Source organism: Tamandua tetradactyla, chromosome 4, assembly GCF_023851605.1.
Source record: "Tamandua tetradactyla isolate mTamTet1 chromosome 4, mTamTet1.pri, whole genome shotgun sequence".
NCBI classification, from domain to species: Eukaryota; Metazoa; Chordata; class Mammalia; order Pilosa; family Myrmecophagidae; genus Tamandua; species Tamandua tetradactyla.
Window position 1 is genome coordinate 38,751,841 of NC_135330.1, and position 23,545 is coordinate 38,775,385.

At 37.2% G+C, this 23,545-nt stretch overlaps 1 protein-coding gene across 2 annotated transcripts in view; it reads left to right on the forward strand.

Annotated features, from left to right (window-relative positions):
• RGL1 (ral guanine nucleotide dissociation stimulator like 1) overlaps positions 1-23,545 on the forward strand; it is a 286,004-nt gene that overhangs the window by 183,969 nt on the left and 78,490 nt on the right. For both annotated transcript variants that reach the window (XM_077157204.1, XM_077157205.1), the window contains one exon: positions 23,272-23,480. In XM_077157204.1, coding sequence (XP_077013319.1) covers positions 23,272-23,480 — 209 coding nt within the window. The remainder of the gene's footprint in view (positions 1-23,271; positions 23,481-23,545) is intronic.

Below are 23,545 nucleotides of genomic sequence, written 5' to 3' on the forward strand. Positions count from 1 at the left end.
TCCTGATGTCGGACTTGAACTCATGACCTAATGCCAGAGGCAAGAATGTTGCCAACTGACCTGCTCTGACACTGACCCTCTTAAGATGTAGGCATTTAAAATACTTCCTTTGAGTAGTTCTACTGTTGCTTTCAACATTTTCTTCTCTCATTTAGCCTTTTCCTACAGTGTTCCTGGCCTCCCTGCCAGGGACACAGTTTTAATTTTAAAATCTATTTTTCTCATCGTGTTTCCATTTGCTTATTACAGCTGCTTCCTTCTTGCTTTCCATTACTCCTGAGTTCCTTTTTTTGTTATTGTTCCTTCCTATCCTTCTTCTAGATTGAAAATAGTCACCAGGAGCTCAGCTGCTTGCCCACGAATGTGGCCTTCCTTCTATTCTTAGGTAGACCATTCTGAGCATCTTAAGATCCTTTCCTGCCCTCCCAAGGTACTCGAACCGCAGTATCCATTCCTTGTCTGCTCCTGTTCTCAGCTGACTTACGGGCCTAATTGACCCTTGTACTTAGAGCTGTAACTGATAATGAAATTCCTTGTACAAAGATGCTTAATGCATGATTTGTTCATGGCAGGTTGTTACATAGTACTGAATTCTCTCTGTGTCTGCTGCCTTTCTGCGTGGTGCTAAAGGAGAAGGGACCCTTGCACATGGGCTCAGGCACATTCATCTGTACTCAAAGCAATGATACTATGATTAGATGAGCCTCAAGGAACCAGCTTTCCAACAACATGCTGCTGAGGCAGAGGGTTCTGCTGCCATTTTGTTCCCACAGAATAAGTGTATTTCAGGGAGCTAAAATTGATTAAAATTAATATATTTCTTCCTGAACATTCTTTGGTTAGATTTGGAGGATTAGGATATTCTTTATAAAAATGACCTTCCAATTAGTGTTGACCTAGACAATCCATAAATGAGTGTCTGCCCAGGGGATAACAACTTATAAAATTTCAGATGCCTGAGCCAAAAAGTGTTGATGCCTGCAGTTCCTATTTCAAACCTTAACCTGAACTCCTTATTTCGCTAAAAGTTCCAGCAGTGGGTTGATGAAGAAGTTTGAAAGGTTTCCTTCTATCTCTCTCTCCACGCCTAATGCTGTTAACTGGTCCTATTCATATTTGAGAATCCAGAGTTGTAGATTTCATTATCCATAGTGAAATTCACTAGTGAAGTCCATCTTTACACACAGCTCTATCCCTCCTTTGTGTCATTCCTTATGCCATTATATTGGCCTGCAATGCTTTTCTGTTCACTGATTGCCTAACTCCTACTTATCTTTCAAGTCCCAGATGAAATGTCATCATTATTCGTCTGCTTTTTCTGACCCCTCTTCTGGATTAATCACCCCTTTGTCTGGGTTTCCTTAGCATTTTACCAAAAACTCTATTACAACACTTATCACACTGTATCCTAGTTATTGTGTTGTGTGTGTGTGTTTATGTGTGTTTGTACATTTCTCTTTGCCTTACTTATTTGAGTGCCTCAAGGATGGTGGCCATATTTAATTAATCTTTATATTCCCATCACCTGGGACAATGTCTGGGTCGTAGTCAACATCTTATAAATTATTTGATATTTTATCTCTGTTATAAAATAATTATCTTTAATGACTTTTTTCCCTATTTGTTATGGTTGTAAATCTTCAGTTTTTGAAGCAAAAATGAAAATATTGAATAAATGAGCTAGGTTTAACTTATATTTTGTATTTCATTTGATATAATGAAAAAGGAAGATGTTGCTTTTGCCTTATCTTTGTCATTATTACTTGATCTACATATTTCATAATCTTATGAAAACTGACCTAGCTCTGATGGTGACTTGTTTTTTGGCAGGGGGTGGGGTCCAGGGTCTGGGAAATGAACTCTGATGGTGACTTTTATAGATGTGATGACAGTAAATTTTGAGTTAATCCATCAAATAGCATTTGAGTCATAGCTTTCTTCGAAGGCTAGAACCCTGGGGACCCAATTTCTGCTTCACATTCCAAAGTTATTCTATTGGGTTTTCCCATATCTTGTTATAGCTAATATCTGAGAGCTAGGTGCATATGGAGAATGGATGTCAACGATATATCAAGCCAATCTGGCTTTGCTCTGTGTAACAGATTTCTGTAAAGAGATGACACCCTCCATGAGAAGGTTATGCATGTAATGAAGTATCTTGCTTGGAGCTTTAAGTTGCAGGCTTGTTGTGTAGGCACCCAGCCTTCTGTCAATTTGCTAGTGGTACGCTGTTCTTATCAAGGCTCATTGGCAAAAAGAGATTTAAAAACCAGTGACATAAATTATGTAGTATTATCTGTATGTTTTTCAGTTTCATCAGTATGCTCTCTTACCCTCACAGAGCTTTCTTCTCTTACACTCTCTGTGGTCTTATATTCATAACCCTTCACATCTACAGGTAAAATGTGAGGCCTGTGCTGTTTTTTTCAGAATTCTAGTGGTTGTTAGGGATTTTCATCCATACTGAACCTAAGTAGTTGACTCTAACAAAATCAAGTTTTCTGATTGCTTCTTGTCTTGATGGCCATTTGCCAGAGAGTGTTTTTCTTACCTTATTTCTTTGTATAGGGGATTCAGTAGCATATAGGTTTACATTGGAAAAGAAGAAACTTTTTTTTGTATTCCAGATATTTTTATTTCTTAAAATTTGTTATTTATTAGGAGTGATTGAAATAAAAAAAATATAGTTGAGCCCCATAATCATCATCATCATCATCATCATTATCATCATGGAAATGGCTTTAAGAGAAAAACTCATCAGATGAGCATTACTGCTTCCAGGAACTTTTTAAAAAGCTGTATTATTCTGAAAAGAGTGATGTAGCAACATTAAGTATTTATTTTTTTGAAAAAGAAAAAAAAATCAATCTTAATCCTGCTGTAACAGCAATTTTCAGTTTTACTTATTACCTTTCAATCTTTGTTCACAAGCACACTTTTTTAACATAGTGGCAATCATGCTATTGATTCAGCAAGAAATATTTTTCAGAACACATTCTCTAAAAGTTACTTTCAATCTTTTGATTGAAATCTTTTGTGACATTTATTATGTTTCTGATGTCACAGACAAATAAATGTATTTGGACTTTGTGTTTGAGGAGGTTCAGGATGATAATGGGTTTTGTTGATTAACAAGCCACATTTCTGTTCTTTTTCCTTGTGAAATCTCCCATCGCTTATCAGGGTAAGGCACCTGCAGGAGGATTGCACAATATGAGATGAGAGTATATGAGTGAATATGTAGCAGAATTTCGCAGGCGTGAATGGTGCCTCTTCTTTCTACTTCCAGAAACCATTGTGGAAATGGTTTGCTCTGGGGAGGGAGGGGTGGCAGTGTGTGTGTTTGCGTGTGGGTGTGTGTGCATTTATGTGAGCGCTGTTCAGTATGGTACCACTAGCTATCTGTGCTTATTGAACACTTGAGATGTGGCTAGTCCGAATTGAGGTGTTCTTTAAATGTAAAATCCGCATCTGATTTCAAAGACTTACTAAGAAAAAAATTCATTGAAATGATCTCAGTCATTTTTTTATATTTATTATATGTTGAAATGATAATATTTTGTGTATAATGTGTTAAATAAAGTAGATTAAAATTAATTTCACCTGTTTCTTTTGACCTTTTTTTTTAACGTGGCTACTAGCAAATTTAATATTACCTAAGTAGCTCATATTATATATCTATCAGACAGTATTGCCCTAGGGCCTTGCTTTTCAAACTGCAGGTTTTGGTCTATTAGTGGGTTATGAAATCAATCTAGTGGGTCAAAACTCAGTATTTTAAATGAAACAGAATGGGATAGAAAATGTCAGAATGCATTGCACATGGTAAAGTCATTATTGTGAAACTTTCTATTTTAACTATATGCTTATGTGTACTGAGTCATATGTAAAAAAATTTTCTCCTTCTTTTTATTGTGAATCATGGTTAAAAAGTTTGAAAGTCACTGTTCCAGGGTAGTCTGTTTTAGGGACAGCAGATCATCAGGGAGCCTGATGTGCTCTGTAAGAGGGCAAGTCGGTACTGGAAACACCATGTAGATTTTAGATCTGATTGGTGGAAGCTGTTCTGGGAATCTTCAGCTAAACTAGACTGTGCATGAAAGTAAAGCTGAGCCTTGGCTGTCATTCTTAAAAACAGGTATCCACTCAGGAGACTCTCAGGGTGAAGGATGAATAAATGACTGCAGTTCTGTTTACTGAAGTCCAAACCTGTGTACTTAGCATAAAGGTATCCCTTGAGCCTAAGAATAGCTTTTATCTGATTAGTTATTTCTTGAAGACTTTAAAAAAAAGTTGCCTCATGGGTGATAAATACTTTCTAAGAAGCAGTATAATTTTTTCATGACCTTAGAGCCAAGACTTGTGACTCTGAGTTCTGTCCTCCACCATGTTCTGTTGAAATCAGAAGAGGCTGTATTATTATCTAGGATCGTCTCAATTCTCTCTCTCTGGACAGAAAACACATCTTTACAGTGTGCAAGATGTAAGGGCATTCATTAGAGATGTGCCTTTGGAACACAAAGCCTTTGGAAAAAAAACCTCCAAAAATGACGTTTGTGGGGTTACATGGGCCTTATATTTATTCTGACAGTTGTAAAAATTCTTTGGGGCTGATCCATTTTTCCTTTCTTAATTAAAAAAAAAAAATCTGGCAGGCTGGAGTAAGAAATGTAAAACATGTGACTAATGCTTCAGCTTTTTCTCCTAGAGCCAGATTCTTTAAAATTATACCTTAGACATGCTTGATGTTTTGAAAACAATTGCCTGCAAAAGCCACCAAACATTTGTTTCTGAAGCTTGTAGACTTAGATGGCACTCGTTTTCAGGAAAGAATCCAAGAGCACAACATTCAGCTGTTATTGAACTAAAATCTTCTTTGGAGATTTTGCCTTGGTAAATTAGATTTTGCTACGAACTGGCAGAGGGCCAGTAAGCCTTTCACCTCTATTTTGCTTGAGTATTTCCAGTACTGTTGGTAGTCACTCAGAATTTTTAAGGGAGTAGATTAAATGATCTTCAAAGTCCTTTGTAGGTGAAAAGTACTATGATTGCAGTGATGGACTAGATTGGTTCCCAAGAGCTATGCTATGTTGGCCTCCCATTGTTTTATACTTCTCCCAAATAATTCATTCGTTTACCCACTTACCCATTCAAATTTGAGTCCCTACCATATACCAAATATTGTTCTTGGACTTTTTAAGGAAAATCATAGAACTTTATAGCACTTGTCACGGTGGATTTGTGGGCCTCCGGAATCTAGTTCCGCTCTCACTTTCTAGAGTGGTTTCCTGTCTCACCTTCACACACTACAAATGCAGCCTAACTGGGCTCCTTTCCTATCCCAGGGTCTTTTCTTCCACTGTCACCTTTGACTGGAATGCCCTTCTTTTCTTGCAGTTCCTTCTGTTTAAATCCCACCCATCATTCAAATTCCAGCTCACATGTCACTTGTTTTTTGAATTCTCTCCTGTTTTGCCCAAATGGTAGTAAATTATCCTCCTCTAGACCCCGAAGCGGTTTGTACTTCTCTTCTGACTCTATATGTAATCTTATATTTAAGTTGAACTGTCTGAAATTGGCATTTTTGAAAGTTAAAAGGATTGAGTATCAATAATGTATACAGTTTGATCTAATATTAGAGATATTCATGTGTGGAACTTCATTAGGATTTTTGGCAAATGTATTATACTGATGATTATTATTCAGCTTGAGATACTTGGTCTGTTTTTTATATGAATTGTTATTAAACTAAGTCTCATTAAACATGTACTTGGAGCATTGATTTATATAATCTAAATAGAGAAAATATTTACTTTTGTTAGTCTTAGCTATTTTTTTCCAAAATCTTTTGAAATTCTGATTCAGTAAGCCAGTGTATTAAATGTCTCTTACAGTTCAGTTTAATAAAGTTCTACATAATTATCCTTTTCATTTATTAAAATGATTTACTAAACATGGCCAAAGACAAAGCTCTATGTTACAGTGCTAGAGACATTCCCCACTCCTACCAATACTGGCTAGTTAATATGGTTTCTGATTTAGAATTCTTGAACTATTTGATTTGGATACAAATCTAGCCAACTTTATAAGTGGATACAAACCGAGCCACCTCATAAGACTCCACTGTATCTATAGAGAACAAAGGAAGGCATTGGTGAAATGGTTTTTTGAAGTCTATGCACATGATGTCTGTGGCATTCCGTGTTACCTGCCCAGAGTTAAAATAGGGTGCAAGTTAGTTTGATTTAATTTTTCTTTTCTCAGAATTTTCATGTTAGCTCCTAGTGATTGTTGCTTCCTTTTTCTAAGAGCTTACAACATTTTTTGGCAGTTGTATCAGGCTGTCGTTTTCAGTCTGTCTTTTTTCCTGTCTGAAAATTGGTACGTTTTCCTTTCTCCAGCCATTAGACACTTCTATGATTCTATGCATCTGTGAAGATTCCATTCATCAACATTATGATCACATCTGCTGGTTCTTTCAGTGCCTTTTCAGGTTATTTATCTGGCCCTGGAGACGTGAAATCACGTAAAGGGCTAAGTGCTTTCTCACTGTCACCTTCTCTATCTTGGGCTCTAGTTTCCATTTCATCATGTTGGTCCTACCCTTTCCAGTTTAAAGATCATATTCCTTGATAGGGAAGATGAGATGAGAGGAATGGGGTAGTTCTGCTTTTTCTCTGTTATCAGTTAACATTGCCCCATCTATCAGCAATGAACTACTCCCTTCCTTATTCTTGTTCCTAGTATAGCTGGAAAAAAGCTCTTTTACCTAACCTCAATACTTTTTACAAAACTCAGTTCATTGTGAGGTTGGGCTTTCGTATTACCATGCTTTTAAATATGTGCTCCGTTAAGTGTACAGCCTTAATTATGGGATCCTCTTTCCATTTCTTATAAGTTTGAGAGCCTGTACAACTACATGATTTCTTTAAATGCTTTCTTTTATTTCATGTTGGAGCTGTTTGTTCCACCTTTCTTGGATCTTCTTCCCTGTTAGAGAGGGTTTATACCCACTTTAAAAAATATTGTTTTCCTAAAGTTTGGGATACATGTCTGATACCCTTAAGAGAACATAATCACTTTCTCCCCAGGCTCCAAAAAACCCTGAACCAGTCATTTTTGATTAATGCTCACAGTGATGTCCAGAGTAATAGGTTTTTATTTTCTTTTATCAACAGAGTAATGGAAAGGAAAATACCGATAGAGAGGAAACCTAGAAGAAAGTATCAGTAGTTTTTGGTGACTGCTTTTGTAGTGAGAGGGAGGAGTTAGTGATGATTCTAAGGCTTTGGTGTGACTGAACCAAGAGAAGCAGGGATTCGGAGAGGAAGAGCTTCACTATGGTGTTGGTGGGAGATGGGTCATACAGTGATGATTTCAGTTTTAGATTGTGTTAGTGGGGTTTCCTGATTAGAAGAGATTTGGGATTAGAGGAACGTGTTTGAGCATCATTACATGTAGATGCTGCTTTTACACTATGAGTGTGAATAACAAAGAAAAAATGAAAATGGAAGAGGGCTGAGAATTGAACTTGAGTAATGATCTCATTCAAGAGGCAAGAAGGAGGAAAGAATTTGCATGAAAGTCAGGAAAAGTGTACTTGAGGAGGTAGGAAAAGAGAAACAGGCTAGTTCCTTATCATAGAGTATGGGGGAGCCCACGTTTAAAATGTGTAGAGGTCTATGTATTCTATAAACAAGTAGAGTAACACCCTCTAACTGTTGGTCAGTTCAACTTTCCAGAGCATAGTTAAAAACTGAACATTAATGAAAAAGTTCTCTGAGCAGTCCAAGTAACTGTCATTCTGTAGGAAAGGCCAGGGGACTGTCACTCAGATACTAGTTCTTAATACCTAATAAAGTGGGTTGTTTATAATATAGTCCTATTGAAATTCTTTTCACAGTAGAACAGGGGTAGCAAATTAGATGAGAGTAGGGATTTTTAGAGGCAGACACACTCAGAGCAACAAAAACTGACAATCCATAGTGAACGGTATGTTTAAATGCTATATTCTCATGGGGCCTCTGACCATTTAAATTGAAATCCCACCCTATCCTGGCACTCTGTGTCTCCCATTTCGGCTTTGTTTTCCCCATAACGCTTATCATGGTATAACCATCCTTTTATTGATTGATTGCCTTTCTCATCAATTAGAATATCATTTCCATTAGGGACGTGGATTTTGGTGTTTTCTTCTCTCTGTATGCCCCAGATCTAGAACCTCATAGACAGAAGGCACAACGTATATTTTTTGAATAAATGAATGTAAGAAAGGGACAATTAAATATCAGGCATAAGAACTAAAAATATATGGGCATATGGGATCATTTAGTTTTGTAATAAGCACTTCTCCCTTTCTCAGTGCCTCTGAGTTAGATAATCGAGTCCCTTGTTAACATTGACGGCAACATTGAACAGTGAATGAAAAGGTTAAACCATGCTCAGGATATTCTACTTCTGAAGGCATAAAAGTGACATTTAAGAAATGGTTCCATCAAATAAATGACACTTTGAAAGTGTTGGTGTTCCAAAGGGTCCCTTGTTGGGAAAATAACTCCTGTGTTGAACACTGAATTCTCCTGGGAAGGAGAACTGTTACATGATTTAAATGCATTGGTTTCCTAAAGTTTGAGCACGTTCACACCCTGGACACCTTCCTTCCAAATTAACTGGAAGGAAATGTTAAAGGTATTGCCTCTTTCCTTTTAGTCTCAAAGACTGGCCAGAAGGTGTGAAATTAATTGGATGTTTGGGCTACCGAGGAATAGATGGTGGCTAAATTTAAAAATTACTAAACTAAAAACTCTCACTGGTTTTGTTTCCACTGAATGCTGCTTTCTTGTGTGATGTCAATGGCCTGTTTGCGCCTCTTACGCCTTTTTGGCAAAATGAATCAGCACATGCTTCTTAATGTCTGCCAGGTGCTCATCCATCAATTAGAAGGGCAGTTGAATTTGGAAAATACTATATTTTCTCCCCAGTTAATGCATAGCTGTAGAGCATAGCTCTTCAGTTTAGTAGACCTAACCTGGCCGCCATCTACACATTTTACCCATTCCATGGTTACCTTCTAGTCTTTGATAAACTTTTTTTCTCATTCTCCTGCTACATTAATTACATTGGACAGAGTGGCTATGTGCACTATCTCCCTGGCTCAACATAATTTTTAAAAAATCTTACTATGGAGGTGACAGACAGTAAAGCTTTCTAATTGTGAAGGGAAGTTCTCCCACTTTAATTAGAATGACAAAGCAATATAGAGTTATGTAATATGTGTTCTTGCCTCTACATTTGCTATGTAATGTAGTGGTCTCTCACAACCAAATCCAAATCACACTCAGGGCCATTGTGTCCATGCGCAGAGACAGTGGTTTCTTTGTTTGCACCAAATAAGCAGCTGGTGATTATTAGCTTAGCTATTAAGTTAAATCACATTCCTGGAAAGGGAAATGCTGCAACTCTCTCTTTTTTTTTTTTTTTTTTTCAAATGGGAGAGTAGAATGCATTTTGAAAACTCAAACATACAATTACAACTGGCGACACGACAATTACACCTCTCTGACGAGAGAAGTTCATGTTTTGTTTGATTTAGAGGGTTATAATTTTCCATAGGCCCACAACCTCTATCCTGTTTATCTTGAAATAGAAATATTTGTCTGCAAATAGTTTCAGTAACATGGAATAGTTATGTCCTGATTTGCCTATGGTGGTATCTTCTCCTCCTAACACATCATAGAGGAAATTTTGACCTGCCATTGAGTGTAAGACCTGAGAGTTCATGATTCATTCACAACACCTAACACCAATAGGTTCTCACTTATTTGCCAGATGTGGAATGATGGGTATGGACAGCACATGGGAGACCTTTGATGGGCAGATGAAGTCTGACCTACTGAGCTATCTGACACTGCTGCTTCAGTGTGGCCCTGGGACTGAGGAACCTGTGCTTAAGTATTGCCTCTGTCAGTTACTAGCGATAGAACCGAGTAAATTGCTTAGCTTCTTTGAGCCTCAGTGTCCTCACTCAGTGTCTTTAAATTGGGATTTTTGTGATCATATGAGATTGTCTGTATTAAAGGGTTTTGAATGGTAGAAAGGCCCACCCAAACAGAAGATAACATTATTTCCAATCTGAATGTTTCTATTCAGAACTGAACTTGTTTAGCAACATTGATTAACTTAGATTTTCATTTGCTCTGATCTGTTCCACTCCATAACAAGTCAGAGCAATTGTATGCTTCTACTCTGAATAAAATTGATATAAATCAATGACTGTGGAAAAAGAGTAAAATTGGCTCCTTGCTGCAGGTAAGAAAAAAAAGGTGTTGAAGAGGGGAGTGGTGATGATATAATTTTAGAAAAGAGGCCTCATTTTCAGGTAAAAGTATATTTCTTTACTTCATCATGATTTATTTTATTCAGCCACTGCTGAAATTTCCCTAGTATTGTTGCCATGATTATTAATCATGAATGTTTGTTAGAATAACCTGGGTTAAATACAGATTTACACATTTCCGGGGACTTGGATTCAGTAGGTCTGGGTGGGGGACCATGGATCTGCCGTTAGACAAGTATCCCAGGTGATTCTGATATAGGTAAATCATGATACACGTTTTTGGAAACTTTGCTACCACATCTGTTGTCTTCTCCAATAGTCTTCTAACTACATCCTTTCTTATTTTCCTATAGTTCATTCTTCACGTAGACCCATGTTATGTTTGCTCATGGTGTACTCATCTGTTTAAAATTCTTTAAGAAGCATCCCGTTGATATTTGATTAAAGACCATAATTCGTCTCCTGCGATTCTCTCCCAGCTCACTCTCCTTTGTTCACATCAGTTTCTCTCTATCCTGTCCGTGTACCACATTTCCTCCCACTTCGGGGCATTTGCCTATGTTTTTACCTCAACTGTTGTGTTCTGTCTCTGACCCAGCAGACATCTACTCATAGCTCTGATCTGTTTCCTTAGGAAACTTTCCCAGATCTCCAAGACAAAATATGACCCCCTTGTCTTATGTTCCTTTAGTATCTCTTTTATTAAGAAGAGGGAGTAGTTATCTGGATGCCATTAAATAGTTGTTAAATTATCAGTTTATATTTGTCGTTTTTGTTTGAATGGGGCCGTGTCTGTGTTGATCACTTCTGTATCCACAGTATCTTATAGTACCGTGACAATGATAGATGCTCAGTAAATATTTCTGAATTAATGAATGAATGAAAATGGGATGTATGGCAAGTAAATACTGCTGTGGACCTATCTCCACTTAAGAGTGTTCAAGGCTTAGAATCCAGAAAGGACTAATGGGGGAGTTAGAAAGGCTTCAAATGAAAATCTGACTAACTTTTGTACCACATCTTTCATGCAGAATGCGTTGGAAGCTGCTTGATAGTTCGGCGTCTCACAGTAAACTTTTTCCAGTGTATTTATATTTTTATCCCATAGCTGGTTGATTAGTTTGTGCATTCATTTCCTCTGATACTCCCACATGGAGTTGTAGGAAGTCAAAATAAGTGCATATTCCCACTGTTTCAAAGCAGCAATGGGCTCAATGGAATTTATATCTGATAGAACAATGAGGGCAATGTCAGTCTTAGAAAATGAAAGATTCTTGTTATGTGTAGTTTAATTCAACATCTTAATCTTGATGGGAAAGGAATTCTGGAGGAAAAAAGTCCATGACTTTAGTAATTTAAAAAATCATGATAATCAAGGATAAAGTAAATTGGGATTCAGAAAAATCTCAGAACAGTCATTTTGACAAATTAACTCCAGTTCTCGACTACTGTGAAGAAGTTGAATTTGTTTACTTTGTTTACCTAAGATTTTTAGTTCAGAAAGGCCAATTTTTGTATTTTTAGATGATCCATGGAGTTTAGTATGCCTGTAATTGAGATTTTTAAATAATAGCCTATTTAATTGCAACATTCATTTCATTCACTCCACACCTATTTATTGGGTACCCATTCTGTACAGAAGTTGCTGTAGGCACTAGGAATACAGTGGAGAACAAGATAATAAAGGCTCTGCTCTCCTGGGGTTTATACACAATAAACAGGTGAACAAATAAGTCAGTGCTGTAAAGAAGTTCACCTGAGTAATGGGACCTGGCATGTCAGGGGTGGGTGATCCAAGGGGTCTCTGTAAGCAGATAATCACCTAAACAAAGGATGAATAGAAGGAAGGACCAACCATGAGATCAGATTGAGTAGCATTTTAGGCAGAAGGAACAAGTGCAAATGTCCTGAGGAGCAAATAAGCTTGCTTTGTTTTAAAAACTAAAGGAAGACCAGTGTGGCTGGAACCTAGGAAGGAAAGGAGACGATGTTGGTGCTGAGGTCAAGGAGATGGGCAGGGAGGGCTTTGCTAGCTGTTGTAGAAGTCTGGCTGTTATTTCAAATGCTGTAGGAGGCAGTGAAAGGTTTTAGGTAGGGGAGTGATTGAAGTGTACTTGGGAAAAAAAGAAATCAAACATCCAACCACATTAAAAAGAGCTCTTAACTCACTGCTGAGATACATAGAAGACACTAACAAGTTCTTGTTGATTAATTGAACTGTAATTAGAACCAGAATCTAGTGCTTCTTCCTATAGCAGTTTTTCTTTCTTGCCTGCCATCCTTGTTGAATCTCAGGGTTACAAGAGGTCGTATGCCCATCAGTTCTCACATTCCCTCTGTAAGGCTCCTTGATTATTTACCTGGCATTTATTTAATGTTGTTGCAGTATGCAAAACTATTAAACTCTATACAGTCTTTTCTTCCATGTCCTTAAATGAGAACAACCACACACACACACATTCATTGTATATTTTCTGCTATTAGATTTTTAAAGAATAAAGATCCTTCATTTCCTTTGTCAGTTCCCTTAGCATCTCATTTGGGTTCTCTGCTCAGTGGAGATGTTCTTTTAACATTATTTTTATGACTAGCATCAAGAGTGGATCTTAAGTCATTCTTTTTTTTTCAAATGTTTTTATTGACAAATCTTCACATACTGATTGTGTACAATCAGTGGCTCACAATATTATTTAGTTGTGTATTCATCACCATGATCATTTATGGAACATTTGTGTCACTCCAGAAAAAGAAATTTAAAAACCCTCATACGTCCCATACCCCTTTCCCCTGCCTCTCATTGATCACTAGTATTTTAATCTACCCAATTTATTTTACCTCTTATTTACCCCCTATTATTTATTTATTTTTTATCCATATTTTCTTACTCATCTGTTCATACCTTGGATAAAAGAAGCATCAGATACAAGGTTTTCACAGTCACACAATCACATTGTAAATGCTATATCATTATACAATTGTCTTCAAGAATCAAGGCTACTGGAACATAGCTCAACAGTTGCAGGTACTTCCCTCCAGCCACTCCAATGCACCATAAACTAAAAAAGGGTATCTATATAAATACATAAGAATAACCTCCAGAATAACCTCTTGACTCTGTTTGAAATCTCTCAACCACCGAAACTGTGTTTTGTCTCATTTCTCTCATCCTCCTTTTGGTCAAGAAGCCTATCTCAATTCCATGATTCTGGGTCCTGGAGAATCCTGAGAGTTCTGTCCCACATTTTCAGGGAGATATACATCCCTGGGAGTCATGTCCCACGTAGAGTGGAGGACAGTGAGTTCAGCTGCAGAGTTGGTTTAGAGAAGCTACATCTGAGCAACAAAAGAGGTCCTCTGGGGGTGAGTTTTAAGTAGACTTTGCCTATCCTTTGCAGAAATAAGTTTCATGGGGGCAAACTCATCAATAAGGGCTCAGCCTATTGATTTGGTTGCCCCACTACTTGTGAGAATATCAGAAATTCTCCAAATGGGGAAGTTGAATATTTCCTTCTTTCTCCCCAGTCCCTCAAGGGGACTTTGCAACAAATACTTCTTTATTCGCTGCCCAAATTTGAGTCATTCTTTTAAAATATTTAGGAGGATAAATATTTTTTTACAGCTAGCACCATGTATCTTTTTACATATATTTTGACACATTAATATTTAAAGAGTGAAATGGTTGGATTTTCCATTTCCATTCATTTGGAGAAATTAGAACTATGTTCTGTGGACTGTCCTTTCTATTTTCTGCATTCTCCTTTACATTGTTCAAGTATCAGTATTTACAGACACTTTGGGTCTGGCTATCTCCCATAATCAATCATGTTTTCATTCTGCTTTCATTTGCTCTTTGTCCTAAAATTAGAAGGAAACTGCCTCCTGACTGATAAAGTTATAAACCTACGTAGGAAAATTAATCAGTACTTTTGGAATCAGAGCAGAATACCAGTGTTCCCCGTGGGGAGCTAGTCTCCACTATCTCGGAGCTTCTCCTACTGCTGCTGATATTGTTCTCTTGGCTTCCTTTTAGTCCTTGGACAAAGTGAGTTGTCTTTCCTAGACTTAATTTATTCACTTAAGAAACCGTGATAATGAGACCGATTTTTGTCTTCCTCCAAAGTGGATATTTAACACTAAATATTTTTTTACCCTCAAATATTAATAGGTTTCAGTTAGTGTCTAGAGAGGAGAGGGCATTTGATATAATACTTTCTAACTTGGTAAAAGCAATTAGTGTAGGGGAAAGAAAGTGAACAGAGAAGGACTTTAGTATTAAATATAATAATATTTATATAATTATATTTAGAGGGATGAATAGTTATTAGAACCTTCCAACATGCTTTCAGATGTATTAATTTTATCTCTTTCTTACAGCAATCCTATAAAGTGTGGTTGAATAATTTTGAGTATACAGATAGGGAGATTGGGTATCCAGTACTGTATCCACTCATGCTTTGAGGCGACACACTGTGGTGGAAACAGCTCTTTTGATATCCCTCCTCTGTTGCTTATTAAGTCACGTGACTTCTCTGAACCTCATTTCTCTGAACCAGAGTTATGGTTTCCTCCAGTTAAATGGGAATAGCTCCTACACTAGAAGGTTGTTGTAAAGTTTAGGCAACATCTGACAGTAGGGGCTTAATAAATAAAGTTTAGCCCTCTCTTCTCTTCCCCTCACTTAGGGTAAAAGGATGGTTTATTGGAATTAATTTACAGCTTATATGGAGGACAGCCTACTAAGAAAAAGACAGTTTATATTGTTCAAAGAGATGAACTCAAGATAAACTAAATCATTCTTCATGCCTTACCGTAGGTCTGATCACCTGATAATGTGCTTGAAAGAGGTCTGCTTGCTCTACAGATAGCCAGTTCTAACAAGTGCACTATCTAGGAATACTGTCTGTGTCAAAGATAGCACAGAGGGGTAGGGTACTTGCCAGAGGCCCTATTTCCCAGAGACTTGTGGGGCTATAAAGTTAAATTTTACATTGAATTTTAGTTTTGGAGGGGAAATGGTACACACTAGACAGGGTCCTTGCTTGAACTCTTAAATCCAGAGTAGTAATGATTTTATTGGCATTTTGATAATGGGGCTTTGATTTTTGTGCTTGATCATTATGATAATAGTTGATAATAATAATAGTGGGAGTCACATCTTTTCTTTGCTTAAAACTGAACTAATCGCATAGGAAAGTGGGGCAGATAGAATGATTCCTTAATATGGTGTGCAAAATGAGAATCAAACTAATGAACTTTATTTTTAAGTTTAGAGATGTCAGAAAATCACCACCCCTACTTCCCACCCTCCAGAGACCGGGAAAGTACACTTCAATCTCACAAGATAAAGACCCATGTTGCTGTGGGATTTATGGTGCTGTGGGAAAGGCTCTGGGCTGGGGGGAAACCTTTCCATTCATAGTAGGGTTCATTCACAGACAATAGTCGGTCTTACAGAAGCTCACTACCCTCTGCTGACCTTTCAGGCAGAGGTTGGCTAGGCTGCACAATTGGATTACAGAAAGCCAGGGCACCTGTTAACCTGTGCCCTCAGGATATGAACACCTGGACATTTGAAGCTCTGAATGGGAAGGAAAGGAAGGAGTTGTGATTTTTGGAAGTTTATTCTGGTTGCTGACCTATATATGACAATTTGTGGTGTTATTTGGCAAATGTTAACAGTGACTGTTTAATTCAAAACTCTGCACATGCAGCTCAATCTTTGAACTTCTCATTAACCAGCTCATGAAACCTCCTGACTCTTCAGAAGTAAGAAAATTAAGTGATTTCTTTATTTTATAAAGTAGATGACCAAGGCATTGAAATGTTAAGTTGCTATCCTAGGTTCCGTAGTGGATGTAGGCCTCAGAGTTGGAAATGGAGCTCAGGTTAATTCAGAACACTTTGAAGTGAGCATTCTGAGTTTTAAGCAGAAAAGTATAAGAGATAAATTATTTTATTTGAAAAATGTGGTCAGCAAATTGCCTAAAACCTACTTAATTCTTGAATCTGCATCCTGAAAAACTTTGGAATCGTGACGGGTGGCCAGAATGACAGAAATTTGTGTCAGAGTAGATAGAGTCTGTTATGGGTTAATGTGGGGCCAAGCAGATTCACAGCTAGCAGTTAGAACTGTTTTTCAGGAGATGGAAAATACAACTTCCTGTTTCCCCCAGGAGGATTCCTGGACTATATGCGGAGATCTAGGAAACCCTGCTGAGACAGGATAGTGGAAGGGACTGAGAATTCCTAGTGATAAAAACACTGGTCATGGTTTGTTATTACAGCTCCCTTAGCAAGGTCAGCTCTTGGGGATCTTGTAATTTTTTAGTGCCCATGTCATTTGCTATGCACACGCTCCTTTACTTCTTCCTCCACATTTCTACTAAGAGGTATAACTTTTCCCTCTTCTGTTAGGTCAGAGATATTAAAGTGATAGTCTGAATTATTTCACTGGAGTGGACATGGAAAAAGATATGGAGGTCTGTCTTGAACTTACCATTGACAAAATCTGAGAGTGGCTTCTACTGGTTTCCCAGTTTTAAAACTGACCCCATCAAATCTGTCCTCCACATCACGATTTCTTGGACCATCTTAAAATCTCATCACTGATTCTCCATTTCTTGTAGGAATGAAGTCTCAGCTTCTTAGTGACAATCTTAGTCTTAGCTCCAGCCTAAATCCTCCACAGTTGGGTTGTGTCCTGCTGACTTCTTAGCCAAGTCCTTCATTCCCTGTTTCATATTGCCTCTGCAACCACATGCTTTCTCCCTCAGACCTCTTTTTTGCCTTTATTTGTTTTGGTCTCTGTCCTTGGTATATCTTCCCCAACATTTTAATTTTCCCTTATAAATTAAAACCTACTGTGGGCATCACCTACTCAGGAACTCTTTTCTGATGCTTCCTCTACTTCTCCATGCTCCCGGGGCTTCCGTAATATTATTCCTATCTCTCTGTCATTTACTCACATTGTATTAGAATGGCTTCTTTGTGTCTATTTCCTCCTCTGGACAAAACAACCTGGGAGCCAGAATTGCATGCTGTTTACTTTTAGTTCTCAGAATTTCAGATAAACAATGAATAAATTCTTAGTATGAATAGGTGCCAAATACTATATGGGTCATATTTATACCCAAAAAACTATTTGTTGTTTATTTGAAATTTCAGTTTAACCACATATCATGTATTTTATCTGGCAACCCTAAGCTAACAAAAAAGTGAGTTCACACCTAAAGTAGACATTCACACAAAACAGAAGCTCCTGCTGATATAGGGCTTTGGTTTATATCTCAGAATGTCCCATGTGTAAATAGCTCACAAAATCCAGATGCACAGACCTTGCTGTGACACTCTGCTGTGTGCCACTGCATGTATGGGGTTTACTCAGAGAACAGTTTTTTTCTTTGTATGGCAAAGCCATGTAGTCTGTACCTTTACATACTGCAGAGGGTTAAAAAGTTTATTTGTGGGTCATCTCATGGGACTTCCTATACGATGGTGATTTGTTGTTACTGCTGTAGGGTGATTGTAGGGCATTTGAAAAGGGAGTATAAAATTTACCCTTGGTGTTTTGTGAAGAATATAGGTATGGCAATGTGCAGCTTCTTAAAATCTATAAAACCCTGAGTATAGGTGTTAGATTTTTCTTAGGGAGTTAAGACTAGGATAGCACTCATTATTTACTTTGCTACTCGGATGTCTGAGAACTGATGTATTGAAGGCTGAGTGTGGCTTTGAGAAAGACTCTGTACTGTCTCATTCTAATGAAATTGTTTACTTAACAAGACCCCTGTTAAAGTATCAGATGACTGAAGTGAAGTATTATTTTATTGAAGGAATTTCTTTTTCAAATTAGAACCACCCAAGTTTTTAACAATTTGTGTTTCAGAGGTGAAGGAATATAACTGACTGAAAGCAGAAATGAAATAAGGCATATTTAGTCTTTCACATTTTTTCTCCTCTCTCCTTCATCCCCAAATTGATAATTGTGGAAATTCCATAGCTAGGACGCTTGGGCAGAGTTTTAGATGTTTACCTCACATGAGTCAGGCATACTTTTCTTAGGAAAAGCTAAATTCGAATGGCGTAACAATTGGCCAAAAAAACAATCATGAAGCGTTTTTGCAGCCTTAGTATCATGATCATGTCAGAAAAGCAATGGTCTCTGATAAACTCCAGATTGAGCTGTTTCCTGTTAGCGTGCTAAGCCACGAGGCAAGCCCAGCCCTCCATGTCTTGCTTTCTAAGTCTGTGTTATTCAACACTTGTCTGCTAAGGATCCTCCACCCCCTTTTATTTTAAACTTCAATTTAAAACTGAAATAATACTAACAAAACCAGGTCCAAACAGTCTCTTAAAAAAGGGTTATGTATCTATTGAATTTCTTACAGCAAAAGTGAAATTTTGAAATTTTCTGCTCTAGTCTTGCTACAAGAAGCAGTATATTTTGTATGTTTTCCCTTATGTATAATTTCATTTCTAAATAACTCTAGCAATAAGCAGGTAATTTTAAGTTTCATGTTTCATAAACATGTATTCTCCTTGTTAGGAAATAAGAACTTATCTTCAAAAACCTGGTCTTTGTCACAACAGCAAGTAGATATCAGGGTGCTTAGCAAGTCTGCAAAAAATAAACACATCCAACCCTCTAACACAGTAACATGCATTGCTAATTTTTGTGAGAAGGATTTTAGCGACCAGAGCAATTCCTATACTTTATGTTATGATATTGTCATTAAGGCGCATTCATTGCATTTACAGAATGACTTTCTAAATTTAAGTATCCAAAGTATTTTCTTAGCCATTCTGTTACATTAGCTTCCTAATGTACAGATGCAAACACTGAGGAATGAAAAAAGTTAAAGGCACTTAAGGGATTTGGGCTTGCAAACTAAGAGTTTCTGCAGAGTCAAAGAAGGAATGAAAAGAAACAGCTGGATTAATGAATAACATAATTCCTCTCCTGAGGGAGAACCTTGGCTTTCTGCCAAATCTGCTTTCTGGCAGGAAGAGGGACCCACTTCATTAGATCCTTTGACAAGCATTTCTCCCTGTGTTTGAATTTTTGGCCAAATCAGTGCTCAGTGAAAAATTAGCTCTTTTAAACAGTCATGCTTTCCATAAGAAGATATTTAGTTTTAAAGTGAAGTTTTCATTTTAAGTGAAATAAGAATCATCAAATTACAAAATTATTTGTTAAAAGAATCCTGACCTTATCACAAGATAAGAAAGCTTGATTTAGAATTAGAGCTTGAATATCCTGAAGACTGGGAAGCCATTCCTTTTGTTTTGCTGTTAATATATGACATTGAAGTATATTTTTAAACTACTACTTCTTCATATTATCCAGGCTGATAATATTTTGGCTGGCATGGTCTTTTGAAGTGACAAAGTAAAAAGCACAAAATAAAAAAGTTCCTAATTTGATATTAGGAAAGAGATCAAAGGAAAATAGAAGAGTAAATTAACATATTTATAATATCTTCACTTCTAAAAAGTAAAATGTGGCAAATATGATTAAAATTTGAATGCAAGAGCACTGAAGAAGGAAATAAATAAATGGGAGCTCCTCAAAATTAAACACTTTTGTGCATCAAAGAACTTCATCAAGAAAGTAGAAAGACAGCCTACACAATGGGAGATAATATTTGGAAATGACATATCAGATAAAGGTCTAGTATCCAGAATTTATAAAGAGACTGTTCAACTCAACAACAAAAAGACAGCCAACCCAATTACAAAATGGGAAAAAGACTTGAACAGACACCTACCAGAAGAGGAAATACGGATGGCCAAGAGGCACATGAAGAGATGCTCAATGTCCTTGGCCATTAGAGAAATGCAAATCAAAACCACAATAAGATATCATCTCACACCCACCAGAATGGCCATTATCAACAAAACAGAAAATGACAAGTGCTGGAGAGGATGCGGAGAAAGAGGCACACTTATCCACTGTTGGTGGGAATGTCAAATGGTGCAACCACTGTGGAAGGCAGTTTGGCGGTTCCTCAAAAAGCTGAATATAGAATTGCCATACGACCCAGCAATACCATTGCTGGGTATCTACTCAAAGGTCTTAAGGGCAAAGACACAAATGGACATTTGCACAGCAATGTTTATAGCAGCGTTATTTACAATTGCAAAGAGATGGAAACAGCCAAAATGTCCATCAACAGACGAGTGGCTAAACAAACTGTGGTATATACATACGATGGAATATTATGCAGCTTAAGACAGGATGAACTTATGAAGCATGTAATAACATGGATGGACCTAGAGAACATTATGCTGAGTGAGTTTAGCCAAAAACTAAAGAACAAATACTGTATGGTCCCACTGATGTGAACCGACATTCGAGAATAAACTTGGAATATGTCATTGGTAACAGAGTCCAGCAGGAGTTAGAAACAGGGTAAGATAATGGGTAATTGGAGCTGAAGGGATACAGACTGTGCAGCAGGATTAGATACAAAAACTCAAAAATGGACAGCACAATAATACCTAATTGTAAAGTAATCATGTTAAAACACTGAATGAAGCTGCATCTGAGCTATAGGTTTTTTTTTTTACTATTATTATTACTTTTATTTTTTTTCTCTATATTAACATTCTATATCTTTTTCTGTTGTGTTGCTAGTTCTTCTAAACCGATGCAAATGTACTAAGAAACGATGATCATGCATCTATGTGATGATGTTCAGAATTACTGATTGCATATGTAGAATGGTATGATTTCTAAATGTTGGGTTAGTTTCTTTTTTTCCGTTAATTAATAAAAAAAAAAAAAAGAAAGAAAATGGAAAAAAAAAATTTGAATGCAACACAATGATAAGCCAGCATTTTATAAAGTGTGTTCATTCAAGGTTCTTCAAGCTGAAGAACTTTATCTGAGAATAAAGGGAAATCCATTTGGAAATGTCATATACCATATCCCTCTTTTGGGGATTCATTCAACATATTAGCGTATTAAAGACTAAGAAATTCTGCAGTAAAGAAATGTCTTTGACTTTGTTGAACCTTGTAGTTTCCAAATTTGACCACAGGACCATCTGTTTTGGAACTAGTGTTTTGCAGCACACACTTAGGGAAACACTACACTAAGTATTTAAAGTGATTAGAGTTTGAAACCGTATAATCCTTTTCATTTATTGTTTCTGGTTAAGTTAATCGAGGCTTCTAGGGGACAGCTGGGTACTTAAGGATTGTTCTAAAGCAACATATAAAATGATAAAGAGGGTTTATCATTTTATATGTCAGAGTTCTTGCCTGCCAGGCGGAAACCCAGGTTCGTTTCCCCGTACCCCCATGCAAACAAAACAAAACCAAACAAACAAATAAAAATGATAAAGAACCTTTATTAGGCCATAATCTGAGTCAAAGGCCTGAGAAGCCTCAAGAAGCATTTAATATTTTGTCTGAACCAGATTCCTCTCCTTAATAAATGAAAAGTATATTTCAAAAATTAAATAAAGAAATAAAGCCCATCTTTCAAATAAGCTGGAGTCTTAATATTATTTCCTCTTGGCAGTTAGACATGAGAATGTTAAGGTATTCTAACTCCCTTAAAAGGTGATTGCCAACATTAGAGTCTCACCTGTTAATTTCCTTCCAGTGGTTTAAATTCTGACAGTCCAAGTAAGGAAAAAGCAAAAATTATTTAGTAAACTCAGTGTCATCATTTAGAGATTCAATTCTCTCTTTTTTGCCCCTCTTCTTTAATTCCTACATCTGATTATATCAATTTTGGAAAATATGATATAAAACAATTACAAATAAACTGCCTGGTGATTGTTCATGTCACAGAACAATTATTTGCTTTAGAAAAATTCTTTACAGGACTCCTCTTAATATGGCAGCTTCCCTAGTGCCTATGGAGAACAAATTCAGCTTTGAAAATTACAACTTTCTATAATTTATTAGGAACAATTTTATTGCAGGATGTAAGACAGCTGTATTTTCCTTAAATTTAATTTTTGTCCCTCATATTCAAGTTTTAAGCTTTAAAGATTTTGTTACTAATTAATTCTTCTGTATTGTGGTTTATGTCTATCAAGGTACAGTTATACCTACTAATGTTTACTGTTTCATTCCATGATAGCTACTTTTCAGGAGTATGTCTTCCTTTTCCCTTGCATGTTCCCAGAAGTCATACAAGTCATAACACCTCCTTCCCACTGTTCATTACTCTCCAGAGAATAGACCAGTGCTGGTTTAGCTACTTTTCAGTCAACTCAGTTGATTGCTGATGCAGTTGCATAAAGATGTACATTGCTTTTCATGGGCTGAAGGACATCAGCTCACAGTTCTAAGGATGCATGACCACCAACCAGTGGGTCGCTGGTAAATGCTCAGCTAAATTCTTGCCAATTTTTTACTATTTGCTGATTTCCATAGATAAAATACTCCCACCATGGCCAATTTCAGGCTAACAAGGTGACATCAAATGGCTTACACAGTTTCTAAAAACTTAACAGTCGGCTCACACAAGCTGGTGTGAGTTGGCTCCAGCAAATCACTTTAGGAGCTGTTTTTAAGAATGAGTTTGGAAACTTAGCATGGAACAGTAGAAAAGGAGGGGTTGTTAATGTTTGCTAAACTTGATCCTGGGATCATCCAGGATGTATCAAGAAGACATCCTTAATAAAATAGTCCAGCATCCTAGTTCTTGATAGGGTTGTAAGCAGAAACAAATGTAACAGCTGTGGAGTAATTCCTCTCCTTCTAGAGAGGAAGAGAACACACATGCGTGTCCACATGCGCTCTATCACCACCAGTGTGACACTCGCAGGGGACAGCATTGCCTTACATGACTTGCAAGGAAATTAAATAAGACCACAGAAAACCAAGATAGGCTATGGTCCTGAGCAGTGTCAGTGTTCTCAATTTTACTTGAGGGAGTCATTTCTCCTGATTGTAATCACTGTTTTGTCTCACAGGTTGAAGGGGACCAGCTGCCTCCAGGACACACGGTCAGTCAGTATGAGACCTGTAAGATCAGGACTATAAAAGCTGGCACCTTGGAAAAGCTTGTGGAGAACCTGCTGACTGCTTTTGGGGACAATGACTTTACCTATATCAGCATTTTCCTGTCAACATACAGAGGCTTTGCCTCCACTAAGGAAGTGTTGGAACTGCTGCTGGACAGGTAAGACTAAAGGAACTTGAAGGGCGATAGAAATGGGAGGCTGTTTGCAGAGTGAAGGCTTGCCG